Here is a 24,247-nt window from a genome sequence, read left to right on the forward strand (position 1 = left end):
ATAGCAATTCACTGATACAAAAAGATCTTTAGTGTGCTTGGAGCAAAAGATAGGAGGTATCACATCCAAAATGTGGCCAGAAAACTGGGTTAGCTACCAAAGGTGAAAAGACCTCTTGCTCCTTGTTGCCAACTAGTCACAACTCCCTCTGACTTTCTCTATGTAGCTGGAAAGCTTCTTTTTCACAAGTCTGCATGTGGTTGACCAGCTAAAGCACAGCTATAGCACTGAAAGAGTGTGGCACTAGATAGCCAGCTATAAGCTGGCCTCTAATGATCCCTGCCTCCTAGTAGTCATATCCTGATGAAATTCTCTCCCTGGAGTGTGAGCTGGACCAATAGATTCCTCTAAAACATAGAATACTGTAGTCCTAGCCCATTTTTCTGAGTGATTAGAGTGTCAGCCCTCAGACTGAAGGGTCATGGGTTCAATTCAGGTCAAGGGCAGGTATGTACCTTGGCTGCAGGCTCAATCCCCAGTCCTGCTGGGCGCTTGTGGGAGGCAACCAATCCATGTGTCTCTCTCACATAGATATTTCTCTCTCTGTCTCTCTCATTCCCTCCTATCACTCTCTCTAAAAAAATAAAATAAAAAATAGAATACTGTACAAGTGTCCAATAGACACATGCAAAGATATTCAACATCTCTGATCATCAAAAAAATGCAAATTAAAACCACAATGAGATACCATCTCACACCTGTCAGAAAGGTTATCATCAATAAATCACCAAACAAGTGTTGGCGAGGATGTGGAGAAAAGGAAACCCTTGTGCACTATTGGTGGGAATGCAGATTGGGACAACTACTGTGGAAAACGGTGTGGAGTTTCCTCAAAAAACTGCCTTATGACCCAGCAATTCCACTTCTGGGTATATATCCAAAGAAACCCAAAACACTAGTTTGAAAGAATATATGCCTCCATGTTCATTGTAACATTACTTATAATAGCCAAGATATGGAAGCAACCCAAGTGCCTATCAATAGATGAGTGCCTAAAAATGTGATACATATATACAATGGAATATTACTCAGCTATAAAAAAAAAAGAATTAAATCTTTCCATTTGGGACAGCATGGATGGACCTAGAGGGTATTATGCTAAGTGAAATAATCCAGACATAGAAAGATAAGTAACACATGACATCACTTATATGTGATAAATTACAAAATAAATGAACAAACAAAATAGAAATAGACTTATAGACACAGAGAACAGACTGATGGATTCTAGAAGGGAGGAGTATTTAGGGTTGGGTGAAAAGGTGAAGGGATTAAGATGTAGTAATTGGTAGTTACAAAATAGGCATGAGGATGTAAGTTAAAGCACAGGGAATATAGTCAACAATATTGTAATAACTATCTATGGTGCCAGGTGGGCTCTTGAATGATCTGAGTGAACACTTTATAACCTATATGAACATCTGTCCACTATGCTGCAACCTGAAACTAATACAAAATAATGTTGAAAGCAAACTGTAATTGAAAAATAAAATAATAAAACAGAAAAAAAGGAAAGAAAAGTAAATAAAAAATACAGTAAAAGTGTCATTTCTGATATTGGGTTATAAGAGGGACAAGGTTTCCTTCTTGAGCGCGCTCTCTCTCTATCTCTCTCCCTCCCTCCCTCACTCCCTCCCTCTCCCAGTCCCTAATCAATCCTTCAGATGAGACTGCATTCATGGCTGACAATTGGCTGCAACTTAATGAGAAGCCTTGAACCAGAGGCACTTAGTCACCATTCACTTATTGCTTCTGCATATTCCACATCTTCTAGGAAGACCTCACAGGTTGGCTCCAGAGAGCTATTGACTGCCCCTTGAGAAATAAGGTTTATTTCAGGCCTGAAATATGTAAAAATAAGGATGAAGAACTAAGGTATTTAAAATCTGTTCTGATGCTATCAGTTTAAGAGGCAAGGTGGTGAAGATTACAGTTGCTGACAGTATTAAGACAATGGTCTTATGGCACTCGTCCATCTGAGCTCCATCTTCCTGTCTCTTCCCATCACACACACCACCAGAGTGTAATTTCAAAGTCTGTCAGGATGGCACTCAGGATGGCATCTCGGAGCCTAGCTACAGACCTGCTGCCAACCTTTTGTCCATTGGGCTACCCTCTTCTCATTTCTATTTTACCACAGTCCTGAAGTTTCGGATGATTTGGACTTGGTGTGTTTATGAAGCCTTTCTAGCCCACCTTTTCTTTTATTTTAATATGATGTAATTTTTTTTCTTCAAATGTCCCTGAGAAAATGTTTTGCATGGTGGACTAAAAACTTGCCCAGTCTTATTCTGGCCTAGAAACCAATTTGAAGGACTGACTCTATGGTGAAGACTATTAGCTAAGTAAAAACATGTCAGCCTTTGACGCATTGATTTATTTGTTTAATTAAATATTTGAGAAGGCATGGTTAAACTATAATATTACAATATTTTAGAATCCTTCTAAATAGTTTATTATATGTTTAGAACCTAACCCATTTCTTCTCCATTTTGTAACACAGGAGAAGAAAACCTCCTGGCAATTTTACGACGAAGATGGTGGAAATATATGATGCTGGGACTCATAGACCTGGAGGCAAATTACCTGGTGGTCAAGGCCTACCAGTACACGACTCTGACCAGTATCCAGGTACTGACCTCTCTTCCCTTCGCAGCCTCCTTAATTTCCAGATGTCATTTGCTTTCAGTTTAGTCACTTAGGAATCTGAATATTACTCTGTAAGTTTTGCAACAGGAGGGAAATTGGTTGTATGAAAGTTAATTTAAACTTTATTTCTATGTCTTATTTTTCTTAAGTCAAGGGTAACTGGACATCTTTTTCCTCTTCTTTCTTAATACACCATGGTAATCATTGACAATGTAGGAAAATAATTTGTAGCTATGAATACTGCCAACTAATTTTATGTCAGTAGGAGAAGTATTATTCATAAGCATAAGATAAATCTATTTCAGTCACAACTCACAACATTGCAGAATATGTTCATGGACTCTTATTAAGTAATCAAAATGCTTAATAATTTTTGTTTTAACTTTCTTTGATGTGAAGATTTTGCAACATGAAAGGACAGAATTTTTCCTAAAGGGACAAGATTTAAATTCTTAAAATGTGTTATCCATGAAGATAGGTACTGTATCCCTTCTTCCTCTCTCTCTTCTTCTTTTATGCATGTATGTACACAGACACACATGCACATACACAATTGCAAGATTAACTTAGGCTCTCACAAAACATCACCAATATCCCTCATTATATCTTAAATAATAAGCTTAACTATTTTTGTTTCACCCTTATTTCTCTTTTAATGGCAACATTTTGAATTTGTATGGATTCCAAAGTTCCAGGATGAAGCAAAACATTGTTCACATATTAGGTTTTACTTAGATTTGATACCTCAACAGTATTTCTGCCATCCTAATAATTTCCTTAGAAACAACAATAACAAAAATGGAGAAACAAACCAGCAAACAAACCACCTGAATAAATTTAGATTCTATAGATCGAATAGGAAGCTATCTAAACACCAGTTAGATGGGGCCACAAGCTCTTCCTGCATGCCCAATGAGAGACAGAAAGATTGCTTACCTACAGCCATCGAAGAAAAGTCCAGAGCTTTATTCTGATTGGACCACACTGATGACAGGGGATTAGCTCACACTGTGAGCTAATTGGCATAAATCTGAACTAATAAAGGATGAGATTTCTCGGATTGGTTTAGACAAATACTTCTCAATGGGAGTACTGTTGACAATCTGGATGGGATCATTTTTTTATGATATGGGTCCCTTTTCTATTTTAGTGACCATTTAACATTCCTAGCCCCTGGCCATTAAATGCCAGTAGCATCCTTTTTAGACTTTGTACCAACCAGAAGTGCTCCCATGATTTCCAAATGCCCTCTAGCAGGGAGGTACCATCTCTGGTTGGGCATCACGGGCTCAACAATCAGCATTCACTCCTGAGTCAGGGTTGGATCAGTCACATTTCTGAGAGAGAGGGGCTGTGGATGGGTGCTGGGAGAACAGCCACGATGCTGCCACACACAGCTTAGCGCCCCCCTCACTTTGATGAAACCCACGATGACAACACTCTCTTCTGTGCTTCCACGGCACTTTGTTTTTCAGCTGCTGCCACAACCTGTCTTACCTAAGAATGATGTTCTACTATTCCCATCTACTCCACCAAACTCTGAGTTCTTTCACAGCAGGGATGATGTCTTGTCCACCTTGGAATCTCTAGTAGCTAGCAGAAAAACCAGCACAGACTAGGTATTCAATAAATGTTTAAAAGAAGTTGATTAAATTGCATTGATTTCCCATATTTTGAGGCACATGCCCAGGTTGTGGTTCAATCCCCAGTAGGGGGTATAAAACATAACTTCTACATGCACTGAGAAACCAAAAAATCCGTGTGGCTTGTTTTATTGTGAGGTTGGCTTTATTGCAGTGGCCTAGAACTGAAGCCCCAATGTCCCTGAGGTGTGCCTCTGTGGGTTTGTGTAACGACTGTCACAGTCAGGACACAGCCCTGTCCCATCACCACAAAAGAACTCCCTGTGAAGTCACACCAGTTTCATCACTCTCATTCCTCTCACCTGCCCAACTACTGATCTATTCTCCATCTATATAATTTTGTCAACTGGGGAATAATATATAAAATAAAATCATACAATATTTAACCTTTGGAGATTGGCTTTTTCACCAAGCATAATGCCCTCAAGTCTATCCAAGTTGTTGCAAGTATCAACAGTTTGTTCCTCTTTATTACTGAGTAGTATTCCTCCATGGTATTGATATACCAAGTTTGTTTAACCATCACCTGTTAAAACATCTGGGTTGTTTCCAGCTTTGGGCTTTTACAAATAAAGCTGCTGTGAACATTCATGCGTTAACATAAGATTTCATTTCTCTGGGATAAATGCTCCAAAGTGCAACTTCTGGATTATATAGAAAGCTGCTGTTTGGTTTTAGAAACTATCAAACAACTTTCTAGAGTTGCTATACCACTTTACATTCTCACCAGCAATGTATGAGAAATCTGTTGCTCTTCATCCTCACCAGCATTTGGAGGTGTTTTTTATTTTAGCCATCCTAAAAGGTGTGTAGTGATATTTCATTGTGTTTTTTTAAATATAGATTTATTGATTTCAGAGAGGAGGGGAAAGGTAGAGAGAGATAGAAACATTAATGGATGAGAGAGAATCATTGATTAGCTGCCTTCTGCGTGCCCCCCACTGGGGATGAGCCCGTAACCTGGGCATGTGCCCTGACCGGGAGTCAAAACATGACTTCCTGGTTGATAGGTCAAAGCTCAACCACTGAGCCATGCCAGCCAGGCTCATTGTAGTTTTATTTTGCATTTCCCTAATAGCAAATAATATTGAACATCACTTGGAAAAAAATATATTTTAACTTTGCCATTATAGTCAAAAGCTAAAGCTAACAATGGCAAAAGCAATAACATTTATTCAGGGAAAATATAATACAGAGAGACATTGAAGTGAAGAAACCCAGCTGTTTTCTTTATTAGAAAGTAAAAAGAGGGGTGGTAACACCATGATGTTGAATTTATAAGGATTTTATTTTAAAGACATATTTGTGGGTTTCTATCTCTTAACTTGTACAGAATAAATAGATTGTGCCTATAATTTTGAGGCAGATTAGCAATGACATTTGGTTAAATTCTAAAAGCTATACTATTTTTATAACTGTGCTATATAAACCATTTCAGTAGAAATAGCAGCTTTATGACTTCTTGTCAAAGATTATTCGTCTTTCTCCAGTCATGTAGTATGAAAATGCAAATAGATGAAACTATTGAAGTAAGAAGAAACCAGGTCTCTTCCAACATGGTAGTTTGGTAATTAAAATGCACTCACATTGGAAACAATTCCCAGTACTCTTGCTAAAAACCATACTGAAGGGTCTGTACTGCTAACACTTCCCCTCCTTCTCACAATGGATATTTCAGTGTCTTCCCATCATTCGGGCAGTTTCCATCAGGGACAAAGGAGAAGAAAGAAATCCCTCTAACCCTAATTCTTTTCCTTCGGCCACACTGTCTGACCTTGGCCTCTTAGCCAAATGAAAGCCAACGTGCAGTGAGATATCCAACCCTGAGACTAATTCTACCTGACACACACGTGCAAAGCACGTGCATAACATTCATATACTACACCATACACATGTAACAGCTTGTCTTGTTGCTTTATGTAACTCTCAGGTCTTCCTGGGTCCACTCTGCATTTCAGGTAGGCTTAGGATTAAGTTGTACCAGGTACAGAGAAAAGCTGGGTACCTTCTGATGCGTCTCTCAAGTTTAAGCCATGTGAGTAGACTTGGCATACAGATTTCTTTACTGATTGAAAAATGCCAATGCTATGGCTAAGTGCTGGGGACACAACTACTGATCAGACCTGGACCCTGTTGTGGAATGATAGACAGCAACATGAACAATTAGAATACAATATAGCAGTGTGATTTAAAACAAAAGTATGTATTCAGGTCAGTGAAGACACAGGAGAGAGGTACCCCTACCCTCAGGATTCATGTAACTGTGGTCACAGGGCCAAGAAGTTACGACACAGGAGAGAAAGTCACCAAGCAGATGTTATTTGTAGCCAACTTGAATTTCCACCTCAATGGATGAGCCCAGAGAGAAAGCATACCTATATACAGTAGAACCAGGTCCCATGGGCATGAGTTTATGATTATGAGTTCAGCTTTTAAGACTATGTTTTCTTCTTTATCCTTACTAATTTTACCTGTTCCTGGTGCAGGACCTTGGCAGTTTAATGATTATTCAACAGATCTTTTATATATATATAATATATATATAATATATATATATATATTATATATATATATATTTTATATATATATATATATATTTTATTGATTTTTTTACAGAGAGGAAGGGAGAGGGATAGAGAGTTAGAAACATCGATGAGAGAGAAACATCGATCAGCTGCCTCCTGCACATCTCCCACTGGGTATGTGCCTGTAACCAAGGTACATGCCCTTGACTGGAATCGAACCTGGGACCCTTCAGTCCGCAGGCCGACGCTGTATCCACTGAGCCAAACCGGTTAGGGCTCAACAGATCTTTTAAAGTCCATTTAAAGGCAAAGCTTTCAAAAGCAAAGTTCTGACCCCTAAAGGGAAAATGATATTTTGAATTGTTCAGATTCCTTAGATTTCGACTTCCTATTCTCATGATTGTGATAATAACTTAAATATGTATCATTTCAAATATAAGTATTTGATTGGATGTTGCACAGTTTTCTGCCAGCCTTTTGTCCTGATTTATAGACCCTTGCCCATCATCAGAAGAACACACTAAAATGATCTTCAATGTCTCCTTAGTTCCATTACTATGCCCATCCCTTTTACGCGTGTTCTGTAGAACTCCCTTCAACAGAAAGCTCCATATTCTAGCTCCACTGACTCTGGGCCGATGGGCTGGTTCCCAGACACCATCAGGTACAGCCACTGGAAAGCAAGCAAAGCATCTCTCTCTCCTCCTTCCTCTACCCTCTGAAATAGCCATGCTTGCAAAGCAGGAAAGCATGCATTTGATCCTATCTTGACAGTATTTATTTCTTCATATTCATTTTCCTTGATAACTGTTACTTCCCACTTCATACAATAGTTGTTTATTTACATATTTCCTCTCCCCTTCAAGTGTATAAGGTCCTTGAAAGTGGGACCTGTGTACCTGGTACACAAGAAGCACTGAATACATTCCAGTAAATGCATAAACAATTCATCTTTGTTTCTTTCACAACATCTTCTTGTACCTATAGATGCCCAAAATGTATGAAATATTTGAATAAATCAGTCAATGAATGAAAACATGACTTTCTAATGGCCAGTTATTGAGCAAAGCAACACAAGTGACCTTTAGTAGTTTCATTCTCAGTAAGTGCATTTATTCAGACGGACCCAGATATGGACCGCTAAACACCTCTTAAGTATTCTATCTACTATGCTTTGGGGACGTAAGGATGATGAAAACATGGTCCCAGCTCTCAAGCAGCTCATGTTATAGGAATAGCCGGGGTACAGATTTATTTGTTCTAGACTTAGATGTTCAAAGCAACTATCTCCTTTATATCCTACAATTGATCTAATGTCCATAGTGAAGCTTCCTCCCCTCAAACATCCTCAAGCTGGCTAAATAGCAGTGGAAGGCAAAAGGCCGATTATGTGTAGAACTGCATTTCTTTCAGTTTAAAATTTGTCTTTGGAAAATTCAGTTGCTTTTGGACAAATGCTTAGCCTCTCAGAGTTCTCCCTTCCGTACTCATTTCTGAAACGGCACGTGGGTCTCTAGGGTGACCTTCGGCTGCTGTCCACTGTGGGCAGTTGGCCGGCTGTTGAGTGTGGGCAGTTGGACGACTTGCTGGGTGTGGAACTAGTGTGCCTCATTCTGTGCCTGGTTCTCTGCTGGCCTCTGCCGCTCTCTCTGCCCCAGCAATGGTCTCCTTCTCCTTGCTAATTGCCACCCACCCACCCACCCACCCCATCTCCCCGATTCCTGTTGATGCTATGGGCCTCCAGGTGTCCAGCTGTGAATGCATTTGGTCTCCAGCCTTGGTAGTTCCTGCCACGTGGAAACCTCCATCCTGCCCCGGGTAAGCCACCCTGCACCCCTTTGCGAGCACTTAGAGTGACTCTGGACATCTTCCAGCAAACAGAAGCTCTGAGGGGGGGAATACAGAGCTCTGCTAACCACATGTCACCTCTGGTTGTCCTCTGATGTGGCCCCTTCAGGGATAAGCCCTTTCCCCCTCTTCTCTGCATGGATTCCTTGTCTCACATCCTCCCTCCATAACACTAGGTCTCCTGGCTCAGCCCTAAGGGAGGAAGGGGCCACCTTCCACATTCTGGAAGAAACTCCAATGTAGTTGACAATATCATGTCTTGAGATGTTGGAGGGGAAATACAGAATTTAAAGAAATTTCTTCTCTTTCTATGCCCCTAACTCTCTAGACCCATGGTCGGCAAACTGCGGCTCACGAGCCATATGCGGCTCTTTGGCCTCTTGAGTGTGGCTCTTCATTAAGCCTTAGGAGTACCCTAATTAAGTTAATAACAATGTACCTACCTATATAGTTTAAGTTTAAAAAATTTGGCTCTCAAAGAAATTTCAATCATTGTACTGTTGATATTTGGCTCTGTTGACTAATGAGTTTGCCGACCACTGCTCTAGACCAGTGGTTCTCAACCTTCTGGCCCTTTAAATGCAGTTCCTCATTTTGTGACCCAACCATAAAATTATTTTCGTTGCTACTTCATAACTGTAATGTTGCTACTGTTATGAATCGTAATGTAAATATCTGATATGCAGGATGGTCTTAGGCGACCCCTGTGAAAGGGTCATTCGACCCCCAAAGGGGTCTCGACCCACAGGTTGAAAACCACTCTCTAGACCCTTCCTTGGTAAAGAAGTCAGGAAAGTCAGCGTTCTGTTTGAAAGCTGATCAGTGACCTCTCCGTTTTATAAGGGACCTTCTCTCTTTTCTCAAGGCTCAGATTTACAGGTTGAAGGCTGGACGAGGCACAATTTAAAGGGGAAAATTAAATTTTCAAAAAGTTTTATTACTCTATTTTGCTGGAAGAGGGTTCTGCAAACAAATTATAATACAGTGTGAAAGGTTGTAAAATGGAACTGTACACAAAATATGAATTACAGAGGAGGACTGACTGACTCCAGCCACAGAGAGGACTCTCAGGAGACATTCAGTGGGGTGTATAAGCCCAGGTTTTACTGACAACATGAATGGCCAGTAAAGCAGGGCCACTTGGTCCCCTGCTGATGATTAACTCCAATGGCTTTGTAGACAGGTTATAAATAAGATGCCCTTAAATGTCTGTTCTCTCTCTCTCTCTCTCTCTCTCCCTCTCTCGCTCTCCCCCCCCCCCCCCACCACCAGTTTTCCCACCTATCAGTACGAATTTAAAAACCTGCCTCCTCATGTGGTCACAAGTAGGCAAACAACATTGCATACAGTGGCCCATGTTTTCCCACTAGCCTTCAATGCCAGGCAAGTCCTGAGGGAAGGAAACTGGCTGTGAACTGCAGGGAAGAAATATGTGTGTGTTGAACACTGTCCACTTGCACCTAGATGCAAAGAGTTTTCTTCACTCTGGTATCTCTTGAGCCTGTAGCAATGCTGAGCATGCAGTAGGCATTTAATAAATAACTGCTGACTGAATAAATAAATGACAAGTACAAGGTGATGAACCTTTGATTTTGCCCTTTTTTCAGTTGAGTTAGACCTAGAAACAGACCCCCAGAAGCACAAGATGTTTTCCTTCAGCTTTTGAAGTTGTTTCTCCCGCTGTTTTAATGCTGGGAGGAATCAAAACAATGCAAAATTGATGTAGAATTAATATTTTATCAGAAAATGTTCATTTCCTTCAACATGGGTTTTGAAATTTGTACTTTCTTTAGTGTTATTGTTAATGTTCTTATGTGCATGAATTCCATAAATAAGAAAAATACAAGTTAGTGTTGCTTGGCTGACTTAAGGAAACCACTTCTCCAAACACAAGATAGTGACAATGTCAGAGACCCATCACTAAAAACAAACGATTTTAATTCTCATACGTTTTCTTATACCCTTCACCTCCTCTAATATAAAAACTGCAGACAACCAGTGATTATCTCTTCAGTACCCTCAGAGCCTGCCATCCCTCCTGGAGTGCTCGCAAGGTGAGAGGCAGCCCACGAGCCTGCTAGCTGGAGCTCAGGCTGGCCTGGCCTGGACCACCGCACTTGGACCTCGGCTGCTTAAGCTCACTGTGTAAGCAAGTGGCAGACCTGGGATCATATCCTGGCCCTGACTCTATCACGTGACTTCAAATCAGTTACCTCTTATTTTTAGTGCTCCGATTTCTCATCTGTAGCATAAGAACCTAGCATTATGCCTGGTACATGGCAGACACTAGGGCATGTCCATTGCTTGCTTTCTGCTTTTGGAATCCAGTTGACTGATCATCAGAGTTTGTTTTAAACCTGATTAAAACTCCAATGAGCCTGGCCGGTTTTTCTCAGTGGTTGAGCATCGGCCTATGAACAAGGAGGCTGGTGGTTCAATTCCTGGTTAGGGCACTTGCCCAAGTTGTGGTCTCATCCCTAATGGGAGGCGTGCAGGAGGCAGCCATCAATGATTCTCTCTCAGCATTGATGTTTCTATCTCCCTCCCCCTCCCCCCCCCCTTCCTCTCTAAAATCAATAAAAATATATTTTAAGAAAAACAAAAAACTCCAATGATGCTCACCAGAAGGAACCTGTGCTCTGACTTCTGCTTTCACCCAGGGCGGATTTCACTGCATTGGAGCTGAAGAACGTGTGTCTCCTAATTATTGGCATCTTCCCATGGTCACCTAGGTTTCTAGGTGCCCGTCCCAGATTTTCAGCACATGGCAGTGTCCCTTCCTCCCTCCCTCCCTTCCTCCCTCCCTCCCTCCCTCCCTCCCTCCCTCCCTCCCTCCGTTCCTTCCTTTCTTCTTTCCTTCCTTCCTTCCTTTTGTCTTTGAAAGCCGAAGCCAAAAACATAAAGAGAATATACTTGAACATGTAGGAAGTTCTGATGAACTGGCACATGGGAACATATGAAACTCACACATTTAAATCTTTACCTGTGGAAACAAGAAAAATAGTTTGGAGAAAATCTTTTACTAAATCCTGAAAATAGGACATTTCCCAGATAATGGCTGTCATACAGTCAACACCGTGACACAGTTTATCAGTTTGGAGCTCTTGGGCAACACATGGAAACATGGCTTCCTCCGATATGCATATTTTAAGAGTAAAGCCTAAACATTAAGTCCTAAGGTATGGGGTTTGGGAGGGGTGGGGAAGTAGAGGTGTTATGAATGAAATAGCCCTGGGAGGGAAAAAATCTGAAGGGATGGAGGGGGTGAGAAAAATTGCTTCCAGATCAGTGACACCACTCCCTGAATTGTACCCTGGGTTGGATTTTCAAAAATGCCTCTGGGATGGTCTCCAGGCCCCTGAATTAACATGGTGCTTGATGTGATTGTGCATTTCCCAAATTATATCCACTCTCTTCAGCTGGACTGTCAACCAAAAGAGGACTTTTATTGTGTCTGTGTAACTGAAGTTTGTCTTTTTTTAAGATCCTTCCCTGTTAACAATTCAGTCTTACTCACTGGAGATGAATTTATAATATAGATCACTTTTAGAAACACGGGAGAATTGCCAATTAGGAGCAGAAGAAGGGGGACTAGGGAAATGTTCTTTTTCCTGGAATCACCTACCAGTTGCCTCAGGTTTAGCCTCTGACAGCTGGGCCCTGTGAGGCAAGCGTTCTCCCTGTGAATAGCCTGAGGGGAGCGTTAATGAGGAGCTGAAGGCTGGCAGGAGTCTCTGTTGGGCAGAGAATTAGAAAGAGGGATGAGGTCACCTCCCTATTATGCTCTACTGCAATGGGAACAGTTGGGTGGCGGCTTTTTGTTTTGTTTTAATTTTTTTACAAACCACCCACTCTGCTTGAGAAAGACTGATCTGACTCTCGTAGCTCTTTTATCCCCTCATGTATTTTTTATACTCTATATATTTTGAAAGTAGCATATGTGCAAGAGAGGAAATTTGGATAGCACGGAGAATTGGTGCAGTGGGGCAGAGAAGATTCAGTTCAAAGATAACCATTGTTAATATTTTATTCTTATAGATTCTGATTTCTCCATCCAGAGATTTTTATGCCTAATATTATGATACTGAGATTCTTAATCAAGAAACAAACACATATGTCACCCAAACCAAGTCTGGTCTGGGAGGAGTATAGAGGGGCTCTCGTTCTTCCCACAGCATCACCCAGGCCAGGAAAGACTCACATTCCCTTCCAAATGCTGAGACTCTTCCTCTTTCTCTGATCCTTCTTGCTCCTCCCCTAAGGCAAAATAGCTAATTTTATATCCAATAGGGAAAGATGCTATGTAAATTTAAGAGGTAATGAACACTTTTCTTTCCAAAATATTCTTAAAGTTCTTTGAGAATTGTCAGAGCATAAGATGATTGTGAAACAATATTCATCTGTTTGGTTTTTTTGGTAATGATATTTTCCACTTTTTCTTTTGGTTATAGAAATGTATGCAAAGAAAGATAAATACAGTATACAGTTTAATGACAAAATCGGAAGCTTCCTTGGTTCTTTTTTAACAGGCATCTATTATAATGCTTCTCTTTTTTATTACTCTAACTACCACTTAGCTAAGGAGTTAAGCTACCAGAAAACCATTGGTAAATCATTTTGTCAGTATGTTTTATGCTATATGACCACAGGGGAAAGGCTGGAGCCAAAAATTACTGGAAAATAATAGCCCGTTTAATAACATCAGCTACCAAACGGTTTCTTTTCTGTAGTTACAGGTACCGTAGTGAGCCCTCCACCTATAGTAATCCTGTAATTGACCTTCATTAAATATTGTTCAGAAAAGAACCATGACAACACTGCCACTGGTGTCAGCAATTTGAGTGACCTTCTGAGTTCCCAACTTTTAAATAAAGGGGTCACAAACTGGGCAGTATCTCCCCAAAACTGAGGAGACACCGCCCCCAAGGGGCACTTGTTAATGTGTAGAAGCATCTTTTTTTTTTTTTAGTGGTCAGGGCTCACTGTACTCTGCAGAGAATATGGGGCAGACCTGCAAGATGAAAAATTATTTCACCTCAAACACCAGTAGCAGCCTGGATTACCTCAAATGTCCCTTCTGACCGTCAGTGATACCAAGTGGCTGTGCATTCATTAATTCACTCGGTCACCCATTACTGGCCCCTGCTGTGTACTGGGCAGCACGCTTCCCGAGCTGCAGTGTCTCAGAAACCCTGGCTCGGATTTGTATTCTCCTTTTCTCTTCTTTTTCCTGAAAGTCCTCCCAACAAGTAAGACCTGCCATTTACAAATAAGGGTTTTTTTAGTTCAACCCATTAAGGGAATAGATCCCAGGACTCATCATATGCTTTGGGATTTCTAATGACACCGAGATCCCGGAGGGCTCACTTCAGTCCTCCCTGAAGATTGGATGATGGCCTTGTTCGCCTTCAGCTCCACGGATCGAGGGCTTGCAGCCAGATAATGAAATCCCAGTCGTGGAGCATGTAGCTATAAATATTTCAACCGTTGATGCAATCATTTCTAATTTTTAAAGCAAAACACCAACTGTTTTATGCCCAGTGAACAGTTTTCACCTGCAAACTGAAATTTCCTAATGTACTTTAATGGCATCTGAGGCCAGTTGTAACACCTGCCTTAGAGCATTTTACCACATCAAGTAGGGTCATTCATTTGCTAATTAACTATGCAGTGAGCAATCCGGTGTAGTACAATCCAACCAGCCACCCCCTCTATACATTGCCCCTCTGGGAGTGCTGTCCCCTTCAGGCTCAGTCCCCAGCCATCACACTGTTAAATCACTATCCACAGGGCCCTCATCACCTTATCTCACAGCAGCCCCAGGGACAGCTTACATTCTGATTGCTTCTTTCATTTTGCAAAGGAGACCAGTGCACAGAGAAGCATGAAGGATCTGCCCAGGTCACAAAAAGCTTCAGGGTGGAGGGGATTCTGAGTGCTGCTTACAGGGCCAAAAGCCACTCTGACAGTCAGGGATGCTCTGCAAATACAGTTACCCCCCCCCCCCCCTATTCATGGGGGACATGTTCCAAGACCCCCAGTGGATGCCTGAAACCGATGACAGTACAGAACCCTATGTATGCTATGTTTTTTACTATACCTATGATAAAGTTTTACCTATGATAAAGTTTAATTTATAAACTAGGCACAGTAAGAGATTAACAATAATAATAAATTAGAACAATTATAACAATACTAGAGGCCCGGTGCATGAAATTTGTACACTTGGGGGATCCCTCAGCCCAGCCTGTGCCCTCTTGCAGTCTGGGAGCCCTTGGGGGATGTCTGACTGACATCCTTAGCACTGCCATGGAGGCGTCTTCCCCTGGTTGAGCGTCTGTACCCTGGTGGTCAGTGCGCATCATAGTGACTGGTTGTTCTGCCGTTCGGTTGATTTGCATATTAGCCTTTTATTATATAGGATAAGTAAAATAAGAATTATTTGAACACAAGCACTGTAATACCATGACAGTCGATCTGATAACTGAGATGGCTACTAATTGACTAATGGGTGGGTATCATATATAGCGTGGATATACTGGACAAAGGGATGATTCATACTCTGGCCAGGATGGAGTGGTATAGCATGAGATTGCATCATGCTACTCAGAACGATGTGCAACTTAAAACTTAAGAATTGTTTATTTCTGGAATTTTCCGTGTAATATTTTCAGACTGTGGTTGACCGTGGGTAACTAAAACCCGGGAAAGTGAAACCATGGAAAAGGGGGGGTGGACTACCATATACATATATTTTTCAGCCTTTAATGAATCTTGGAGACTCTATTTTGATGTTTCTGGTCATTATAAATTCATATATGTATTTGTTCAATAACTATTATTGGATAAATGTATTAGCCAAACAGGGTTTTGAGTACTAGGAATATTTTCCTGCTCCCCTGGACCTCTGGGCATATGGGGAAGGCAGACATTATGCCAATAATTCAATATTTATTATTATTGCAATTGACACTATCTCAGTCTAGGTGGTGGAAGTGAGAGAGGGTGGCATGAGTAGATTTGAGAGATGTTTAAAGATGGAATTGGCAGAAGTCAGTGGTCAATAGGATATAGAGTGAAGGAGTGTTAGGGGTCACTGTTCTGAATCTGGTTGCTGGGAGGTAGGGCCACTTATCGAGGATTCTAGCAGAGGAGCTGTGCTGGGCAATGGGACAGGATCACCAGCTTCTCATTTGGTATATGGACTCGAAGTCCAGTAGGACATAAGTTTGTCTAGTGGAGACCCTACTTTTGCCTGGAGTGTCAAAGGTCACTGCAACTTACCACAGTGTGAGAGAAACAACAGTACGTGGAACCCAGATCATGTGTTGGTAAATAGGATTATAGATTGCCATCAAGGCCCGAGTAATTTACAAAATGCTTTTACATGTATTGTTTCTGATCTTTGGGGAAAGTCAGTAGGAGTCATCTTCTTCTACTATCAGGAAATTGATGTTTCCTGGATTTGTGATTTGCCCAAAGTTATACTGCTATAAGCAAGGACCTAGCACTCAAATTCAGATTTCTGGCCCCTGGCATAAGAGGTTTTTCATTTCACCATGTTACTTCACTGCATGATCAGAGTGAATTCTTCACCAACTCTTCGGGCTGTCGGAATCTCACTATTTGTGCAAAATATATAAGAAGTGAAATCAGTTATTTTTTTTCTAAACTCTGTTCAGACTTCTAGCTTTTATTACTCTTTTTTATAACAGCATTTTAAAGTTATTTGTAAACTTCTGAGATTAATATTTGTATTTATACTTATAGCAATTATTTTCTTTTAAGAGTGAAATTTCAAGGACAGATGAAAGTAACTTTTACTGGCTGTGGGAAGACATTTGTGTAGGGGAAATTAAGTTCAACTTTTGTGTGAATCCTAATAATTTATAAAACATTGTAAGACCTCTGCCCCCTTACCTCCCATTCCCAGATGTATTCCTAAAGTGGAAGGACCATCCAAAATGGCTCAGCATATGAGGTGTTCCCCTGGGGTCCAGGCACTGAGGGATCTGGAGAATCTTCCCCACCAGCCTGTCTTATTAATTTGCCTTCTCCCCTTTTCCTCTTGGGGATGTTTAAGTAAAATTCATTTGAGTTTGTTTCTGAGTCTGTTTTAATTGCATTAGTTCTGGCTCTACACAGAACCTCAGATTCAGGGGACATAGCCTGTCTACAGAGCTAAGTTATGTTTCTTTATTCCATGCAAAGCTTCCCCTAACCTCCTGCTGTTCTTTCCTTCCTTGCCAATAGCTCCTGGACTGTTTTGTGATCCCCGTCGTGATTTTACTCTCCTGGTTCTTCCTGCTGATCCGGTACAAGGCTGTACATTTCATCGGCATCGTGGTCTGCATCCTGGGGATGGGCTGCATGGTGGGAGCGGACGTGCTTGTGGGAAGGCATCAGGGAGCAGGTGAGTCTCTGTGTGTTCACTAGGTTACCTGCCTCTGTGGGTGAGGCCAAGGCAAAACATGGCATGTTCATTGTTGGGTGGAAGAAAAGGAACCTGGTCTTCCCATTGTCTGTGTCTTACTCATGCTTGGTCCCCCATGATGAGGAAAATAAGACATTTGGGAGGGGGGGCGGTGCTAATAGCCTGACTCTGTATCCCTAATGCACATTCCTGTTAGCCTATAGTTTAGTCCAGTGATGGTGAACCTATGACACACGTGTCAGAGGTGACACGCGAACTCATTTTTTTTGGTTGATTTTTCTTTGTTAAATGGCATTTTAATATATAAAATAAATATCAAAAATATAAGTCTTTGTTTTACTATGGTTGCAAATATCAAAAAATTTCTATATGTGACACAGCACCAGAGTTAAGTTAGGGTTTTTCAAAATGCTGATACGCCGAGCTCAAAAGGTTTGCCATCACTGGTCTCGTCACTGCCCCTTCCTTAATTATCTGGTCTTGCAAGACCTGTTTACCTAAATACTCCCATTTTACAGAGGCCATAAACCATGAACAATACACAACCCTTAGAGAGGGTTATCAGTACTGGCACCAGGCCAGGCCTTTAGGTGTGGTCTCACGGCCCCCATCCCAACACACAAGGCTTTTTGCAAAGCCCGCGAAAGGACCGAAAGTCTGATCCTTATTTGCGGGACAAAGAAACCAAAGGGTATAAAGAGAAAGCTTCCTCCATGTTGGCTTGCTCCGGATTTGGAGAACTGACCCCATGAGTCACTGTACTAGTACATGTGAAACATCTGAAAATAAATGGGTTTTTCCTGTATCTCCAAGTACTCCTGTGTGTTTTTTGGTCGCCTGGTAAATTGTGTAGCACCCACACCTAGAACAGTGGGACATAGGAAATGCTTAATGCATTTCTTGAGTGAATAAGGGAAGCATATCGACCGCCTATAAACAAACTTTACTAAATCTCAGTTGGTAAGTTACAAAACTTCTATAAAAATGCCAGAATAGAATTTTGCTGGTGCTAAATTCTTGTTAAGAATTTTTAATGAAGCTCTCTCTGTTGTTTTTGTTGTTGTTGTTGTTGTTGTCGTTGTTGTTCCTAGGGGAAAATAAGCTGGTAGGGGACCTTCTGGTCTTAGCAGGAGCCACACTCTATGGTATCTCTAACGTCTGGGAAGAGTACATCATCCGAACTCTGAGCCGAGTGGAATTCCTGGGCATGATCGGACTCTTCGGGGCATTTTTCAGTGGAATTCAATTGTGAGTAAAAATAACAAGAAGCTCAGACAGTAGAGACTCTTAGGACATGTGTTTAAAATTTTTTTCTTTGGCGTAAGGTTGGTAACTTTATTTTATAATAAATCAAAGCTGGGAACCTGTCACCAATTCCCCATTTGAAATCGGAAAACTCAATATCTTTATTAGTAAATTTCTTCTAAACTAAACAAGTTTATTGTAAATTATTAGAAAAACATTTCATGGACTTTGAAGATAATTTACAGGAAACCATTAGATGTACATTGATTCTCCCAAACGAGCCTGTGGGTTGTTATGTAGAGAAATAGAAAAACGAAGTGTAAATGTCACGATCGGATGCACTTGCAGAAAGGGGCATTCTGTTTATGGGTGAGTGACGACGGCCACCAGAAAACTTACAGTTTAAATTTGCTCTTTTATCAGTTTTCTCTTCTATTGCCCATGGATTTGCATGAGTGAATCATTTCAAATTCATCTCTTAGAAATTTTGTGTTTCCATTTCCCTTAAATAACCAAAGAACTTATATGCACATGAAAGAGACAATAGTGCGGTGAAGGCCTGGTGGGGAGGAGGGTGAGGATGTGGGGGATGGGAGTGGGGTGGAGAGGGTCAATGGAGAAAAAAAGGGACCTCTGTAATACTTTCGACAATAAAGATAAATTTTTAAAAATAGGTAAAGATGTAACACACACAGTCTCAAAAAGTCAAAAACAACAATTTTTCAATAATTCTGGTGTGGGAACATATAAGTCAGCACTGGTTTGTGCCTCAGAAATTGCTGTGAGAATAAGTGTCAAACGAAGTATCATTTTTCATCAAGAAAGGCCACATATTTGAGTTTCACATAAGAGATGGATAAATGTATGACCTGTCTAATTTCACCAAATCTGTTTTTACAAAGCAAGCAATTCTGATTTCACCAAATAATTTTCTACAAAGCAAGTACTTTGCAATTGTATTGGTTCAGTGTCTGAGATTATTTATTGAAGCTATTTTAGCATCACCTTAAACATGGTTTGCAAATAGGCTGTTTCCAAGAATCCCCCAAACCTCAGTACCCTCAGATAGAAGTGAAAAGCTCCGTAGCACACAAGGCACTGAGATGGGAAGACTCTCTGAGGATTTATTTTTGGTTCATTTTGAAAGCATGATGGCATTTTAAAGCTCCTAAATTTGGTGCTTTAGGTGTGTGAGAGGAAAAGAAATTGCCTAGTTCGACTGTTCAGAACCAACATTTTGTAGATGGATGGCTCATTTTATGGATTATTATTCTTGAATCCAAAAAATATATTCCTAGATCTAGTGCTCATTGGCTTCAGTTGCAGTCCACTAGCGCCAACTGAGCCCTTCAGAGACACTGCTACCAAAATCATGGAAGTGGTGGCATATGGGTGAGTTTGGCAAATGGGATAGATCAAGGACACACGGAAACCAAACAGCACTGGTGGCATGGTGCCACCCTCGCCTCCGGGTCCTCTTCTAGAGCAGTGGTTCTCCGTGTGCTTCTCTGGTGCCATGTGAGAACCCCTCAGACATGCACATCCCCGGTCCCCTCCCAGATCTATGGAATCAGAATCGCTAGGAATGGGGCCCAGGAAGCTGTTTCGACATGCTTCCCAGATGGCTTTTTTGCACATGAAAGTCTGAGAGTCACTGCCCTAGAAAATGCTCAGTCAGAAAATTCATTACACCTGCAAGCACAGAAATTTTCCGAACCTCACCGTTTCCTTTTCAGGAAGCATCTAAGCAAGAAAAAAACACAGGCCATGGGCAGACTGTGTGGGTGTGAAGATCAGTGGGAGGTTTGGGCTCCACCATCCCCACGGGCACACTCACCCCGGCTGGCCACCCTGACAAGAGGCTTCAGGATAAACCCCAGTCTGTCTAATTAGACTGGCCTCTGCATGGCCCAGAGGTAGTTTTGACATTCAGTTGGTTGCTGCATGATTTGTACAAAGCTGGTGAGAGAAAAGAAGTAGGATGCCTCATAATCTTGCTCATCGGGTCCACTTTCTTTCCATTTGCAGAGCTATAATGGAGCACAAGGAGCTGTTAAAGGTGCCCTGGGATTGGCAAATAGGTAAGGGGTTTGTTCACCTAAGATGCTGTTTTTTAAGTGAACCTGAGAAATAACATTCGAAGAGTAAGGTGGGTGGGCCTGGAGCACGTACGATGAAAAGATTCAGAATGCAGGGACAAAGAAAATGAAGTCCCCTTGTCATTTTAGGAATTCTAGCACATTACAATACAAGAGACTAAACGGTATGATTCATAATGTTTCCTAATTGAGCTTTGGCCCATTATCCTCATCAAGATGCCATTAGTGGAGACACAGCAGTATGTCATTAGGTTAAAGACCAACCAGAAAGAAAGAGTGCCCTGAGGCAGTGGTGGGACATAAATGACAGCAGTTTGCTCTAGCCAAGCAGTGCCACACTGATGTGATCATTAAAAAGTGGCATTATGCTAAGTGAAATAAGCCAGTCGGAGAAAGATAAATATCACATGATCTCAACTCATATGTGGGATATAATGATCAACATAATCTGATGAACAAGAATAGATCCTAGACAAATGGCAGGGCGGGGTGGTTAGAGAGCAACCAAAGGACTTGTATGCATGCATATTAGCATAACCAATGGACACAGACACTTGTATGCATGCATATTAGCATAACCAATGGACACAGACACTGGGGCGGTGGGGGCTTGCCCCCGAGTGGGAATGGCTGGTGGGGCGGGGGCAATTGGGGAAAAAGGAGACATATGTAAATCTTTAAACAATAATAATTTTTTTAAAAAGAATGATAGACAAAACACAAAAAGTAAAAAAAAAAAAGTGGCACTTTGGTAAAGGGGAGAAAATGGAACTTAACAAAAAGGCATAAAAGAAAAACAATGTAATGGACATTCTGAGCCCATAAAAACCTTTCAGAAGGGAGCATCTTGCATATAAGGAATGGCTAACTGATCTCCAGTGGACTTGGTAAAAAATATCAGAGACAATTGGAGCTGGTTAATCAACCAAGGCATCTCAGATTACATTTCTCTCTAAAATCAGTTTTCTCTTAAAACAACAACAACAAAAATTAGGACAAGGACTTGAGATCCTAAGTGATGCTGTGATGATCCCACAGAAAGCTCTAATAGGGACTAACATTTAATACCCTTAGGCTGTAGTCTAAGCTATGCCCTCAGTGTCTATACCAAGATGCAAGAGTCCCAGCAATGAGGGCAGAGCCTGGTTTTGTGGAGGTGCTTGGAAATTGTGTGCACAGTGCTTGTACATGGAGGTGAAAGTACACCTGATCCCCCACATGGAAGCTGGCTGCTTGAGCCACCTCCAGTTTATATGAGCTTTGATGGAATTAACAGCTTAAGTCGAATTCTGTTTCCATGAGCAAGGTCAGCAACGGCATAAACTGCACCGCACCACTTTGCCTACTTCGACCCCAGAGCATCCAGCGCCACCGGCTGCTGAGAAAACTCCCTCCGAAGGTGCACTGCAAGCTACAGGATTATTCAGGACTCTCCCTGGGGATTCATTCTAGTGACTTCCAGGGCTGCCCAGCCCTTGCGGCTGTCACAGAGTCCTGCCTTTTAATTTCTCTTGTGTTTGGCTGTAGAATGTTCCAATGAAATGAAAATCAATAGAGAGGAGGAGATGGGGGCCGGCCAGGGAGGGCAGTTGGGCAAGGAGACCAGATGCAGGTTTCAGACGCATTTGCCTTTGTGACTCTCAGTGCCAGGAAACAAAACATTACCCGCACTCAGGAACGCTTCCCTGGAGTGGTCCGTGAGTATAAATTAATGTTATATTAATAGTAATAGAAGTAATAAAAAACAATCTGTCTAATTATGTGGATGGCATGTGCACTTCCACCGAGGTTCTGTTATAACTCGGTGTTAGTTAAATGTGTCATCGAAAGGTAGTTTTATTCTGAGCCCTCACATTGCCATTGAAACGTCAGTCCCCTGCAGTCAGAAATGATGAAGGGCCGTGTAAAAGGAACACATTACAGAACCATTTGTTTAATTCCTGATGGGAAATGAGGCCACAACGGTCTAGAAAGGCAATCAAATATTTGTCCTTTTCTTCTGAAGCAATGATGGGGTTGGGTTTGAGGTTTGGGTTTTTTTTTTTTTTTTTTTTTTGCTCCAAGGCCACTTTTGTCCTCCTTACCTCATCCTGACCTACTGTAAGGTTCTAATGTTCAGCTCAATTCTAGGCACATATTCAGTGAATAAATATTTACTAAGTAAGCGAATGAATGAATGAATGAATGACAAGAGGGTGGCAGGAGACTTCAGGCTTGGCATTGCACTTACTTTCTGGGGAGCCGGGAGATGGCATCACAGCCGCTGGGACTCATGGGGACATGGAGAAGGAGAGGTCAGCACCCTCCTAGAGCAGAGGTGTGCTGTGAACACTTTTAGAACATGCAACACCTGACTGTTTAGTCAGGGGCACTGACCTCTGTTCCCCTAGTCTGTCAAATAAAAAAATGACAGCAGCCAACACAGCAATAGCCATCCGGTGTGAATGAATCAAAATTATACTTTTATTTTTGTCAGATTGGCAAAAAAAAAAACACACGTTTTTTGGTGCTCCACCAAATGTTAGTAATTAGTTTATGTGTGTTGTGAGTGAAGAGGTTGACAATGGCTGTCCTAGAGGATGCTCCCCCCACCCCATTCCTGGGGAGGTCCCCCCCGAGTCCACGCTCTGCCTGCTGGGTCTGGCTGGAGAGCTCAGAGCGTCTCAGCCAAGAGACTGGCGTCTAGACCAGAATCTGCTGTCTTCACCTCCCACCGTCTGTCAACGTGTCCCTTCCGCTCTCCACCTCAGTAATCGCCTTTACACAGTTTCATGAACAGCTCATATGGTTGCCACTTTCTCAAAGTAAATAGTAGTCTTTTTTCCCGTGGAGTCAGTGGAATAATAAATGCGTTTTATATTTTCTGGACTTTGGAGAATTTTTTAAAAAACAGATTCTGTTGTTTTTCTATAACATTGACGAATTGCAGGATGCAAAGTAATTAAAAGCAAGGAGATAACAGTTGCTTATTTTTATTATTTGTTTTACTCTACTGAACAGAAAGACTGGGCCTGGTTATGCGATCATTAAATTTGAGTAAAATGTGTGGCCTAATGGAGCTAAAATGTCCTCCTGGGGAGCACAGTTGGAAATCTAGTAAATCGATTCACCATTATCTGTATCCCGTTTGCCACACTGTGCTAAGGATGCATGGACACATATGAGCTGGGGTGAAAGGCACGTGTCGGAGGAGAGAAGCACGCGGTGGTCAGCAGCCAGGGCCTGTGGGAGGCAGGGGCTTCCTCACATCTCATGTTGTGGGTGATGCTTGTTTGGTTTTTCCTGGAGCCTCAAACAGGACAGTTGACCTTTCCCTGAAGACGGATAATGGAACCACAGAGCAGGAAGGACCTTAAGGAAAATTAAGAATGCACCTTTTCTTTTTTTAACCAATGCCGAGTTGGAGGCCAGGAAGTTTAGGCGACTTGACGAAGCTCATGGCTGCTGGGATGATGTGGGACGATGTGCACTCTCTGAGCGAACCCTGGCAGCCTGGCACCCTTTACCGGCTTAGCCTGTGCATATGTTCTGAGAAACCAGCTTACTTAACCTTTATTTTTAAGCATTAGAAATAGTATTTTAAAAACACAAAGAAAGTGTAAGAACACCAGTGAGATCCCCAAAAAAGTGATGAAATGAAATATATGCAACAGACACAGACACATACTATATACATGTATATGTCATATATACCATATAATCACATCATATATACATGTATATATCATCTACTTATACATGGTGTATGTATGATATATCATGTAGATGAGATATACATGATATATCATGTACATATCATATATA

The 24,247-nt window shown here is 41.5% G+C and overlaps 1 protein-coding gene across 2 annotated transcripts in view; it reads left to right on the forward strand.

Annotated features, from left to right (window-relative positions):
• SLC35F1 (solute carrier family 35 member F1) overlaps nt 1–24,247 on the forward strand; it is a 296,076-nt gene that overhangs the window by 240,075 nt on the left and 31,754 nt on the right. For both annotated transcript variants that reach the window (XM_070417551.1, XM_070417552.1), the window contains exons 3-6: nt 2,504–2,631; nt 16,919–17,078; nt 18,191–18,347; nt 20,373–20,425. In XM_070417551.1, coding sequence (XP_070273652.1) covers nt 2,504–2,631; nt 16,919–17,078; nt 18,191–18,347; nt 20,373–20,425 — 498 coding nt within the window. The remainder of the gene's footprint in view (nt 1–2,503; nt 2,632–16,918; nt 17,079–18,190; nt 18,348–20,372; nt 20,426–24,247) is intronic.

The sequence above is a fragment of the Myotis yumanensis genome, unplaced genomic scaffold (genome assembly GCF_028538775.1).
Source record: "Myotis yumanensis isolate MYYU_CA2020_CCGP unplaced genomic scaffold, mMyoYum1.0.hap1 SCAF_6, whole genome shotgun sequence".
NCBI classification, from domain to species: Eukaryota; Metazoa; Chordata; class Mammalia; order Chiroptera; family Vespertilionidae; genus Myotis; species Myotis yumanensis.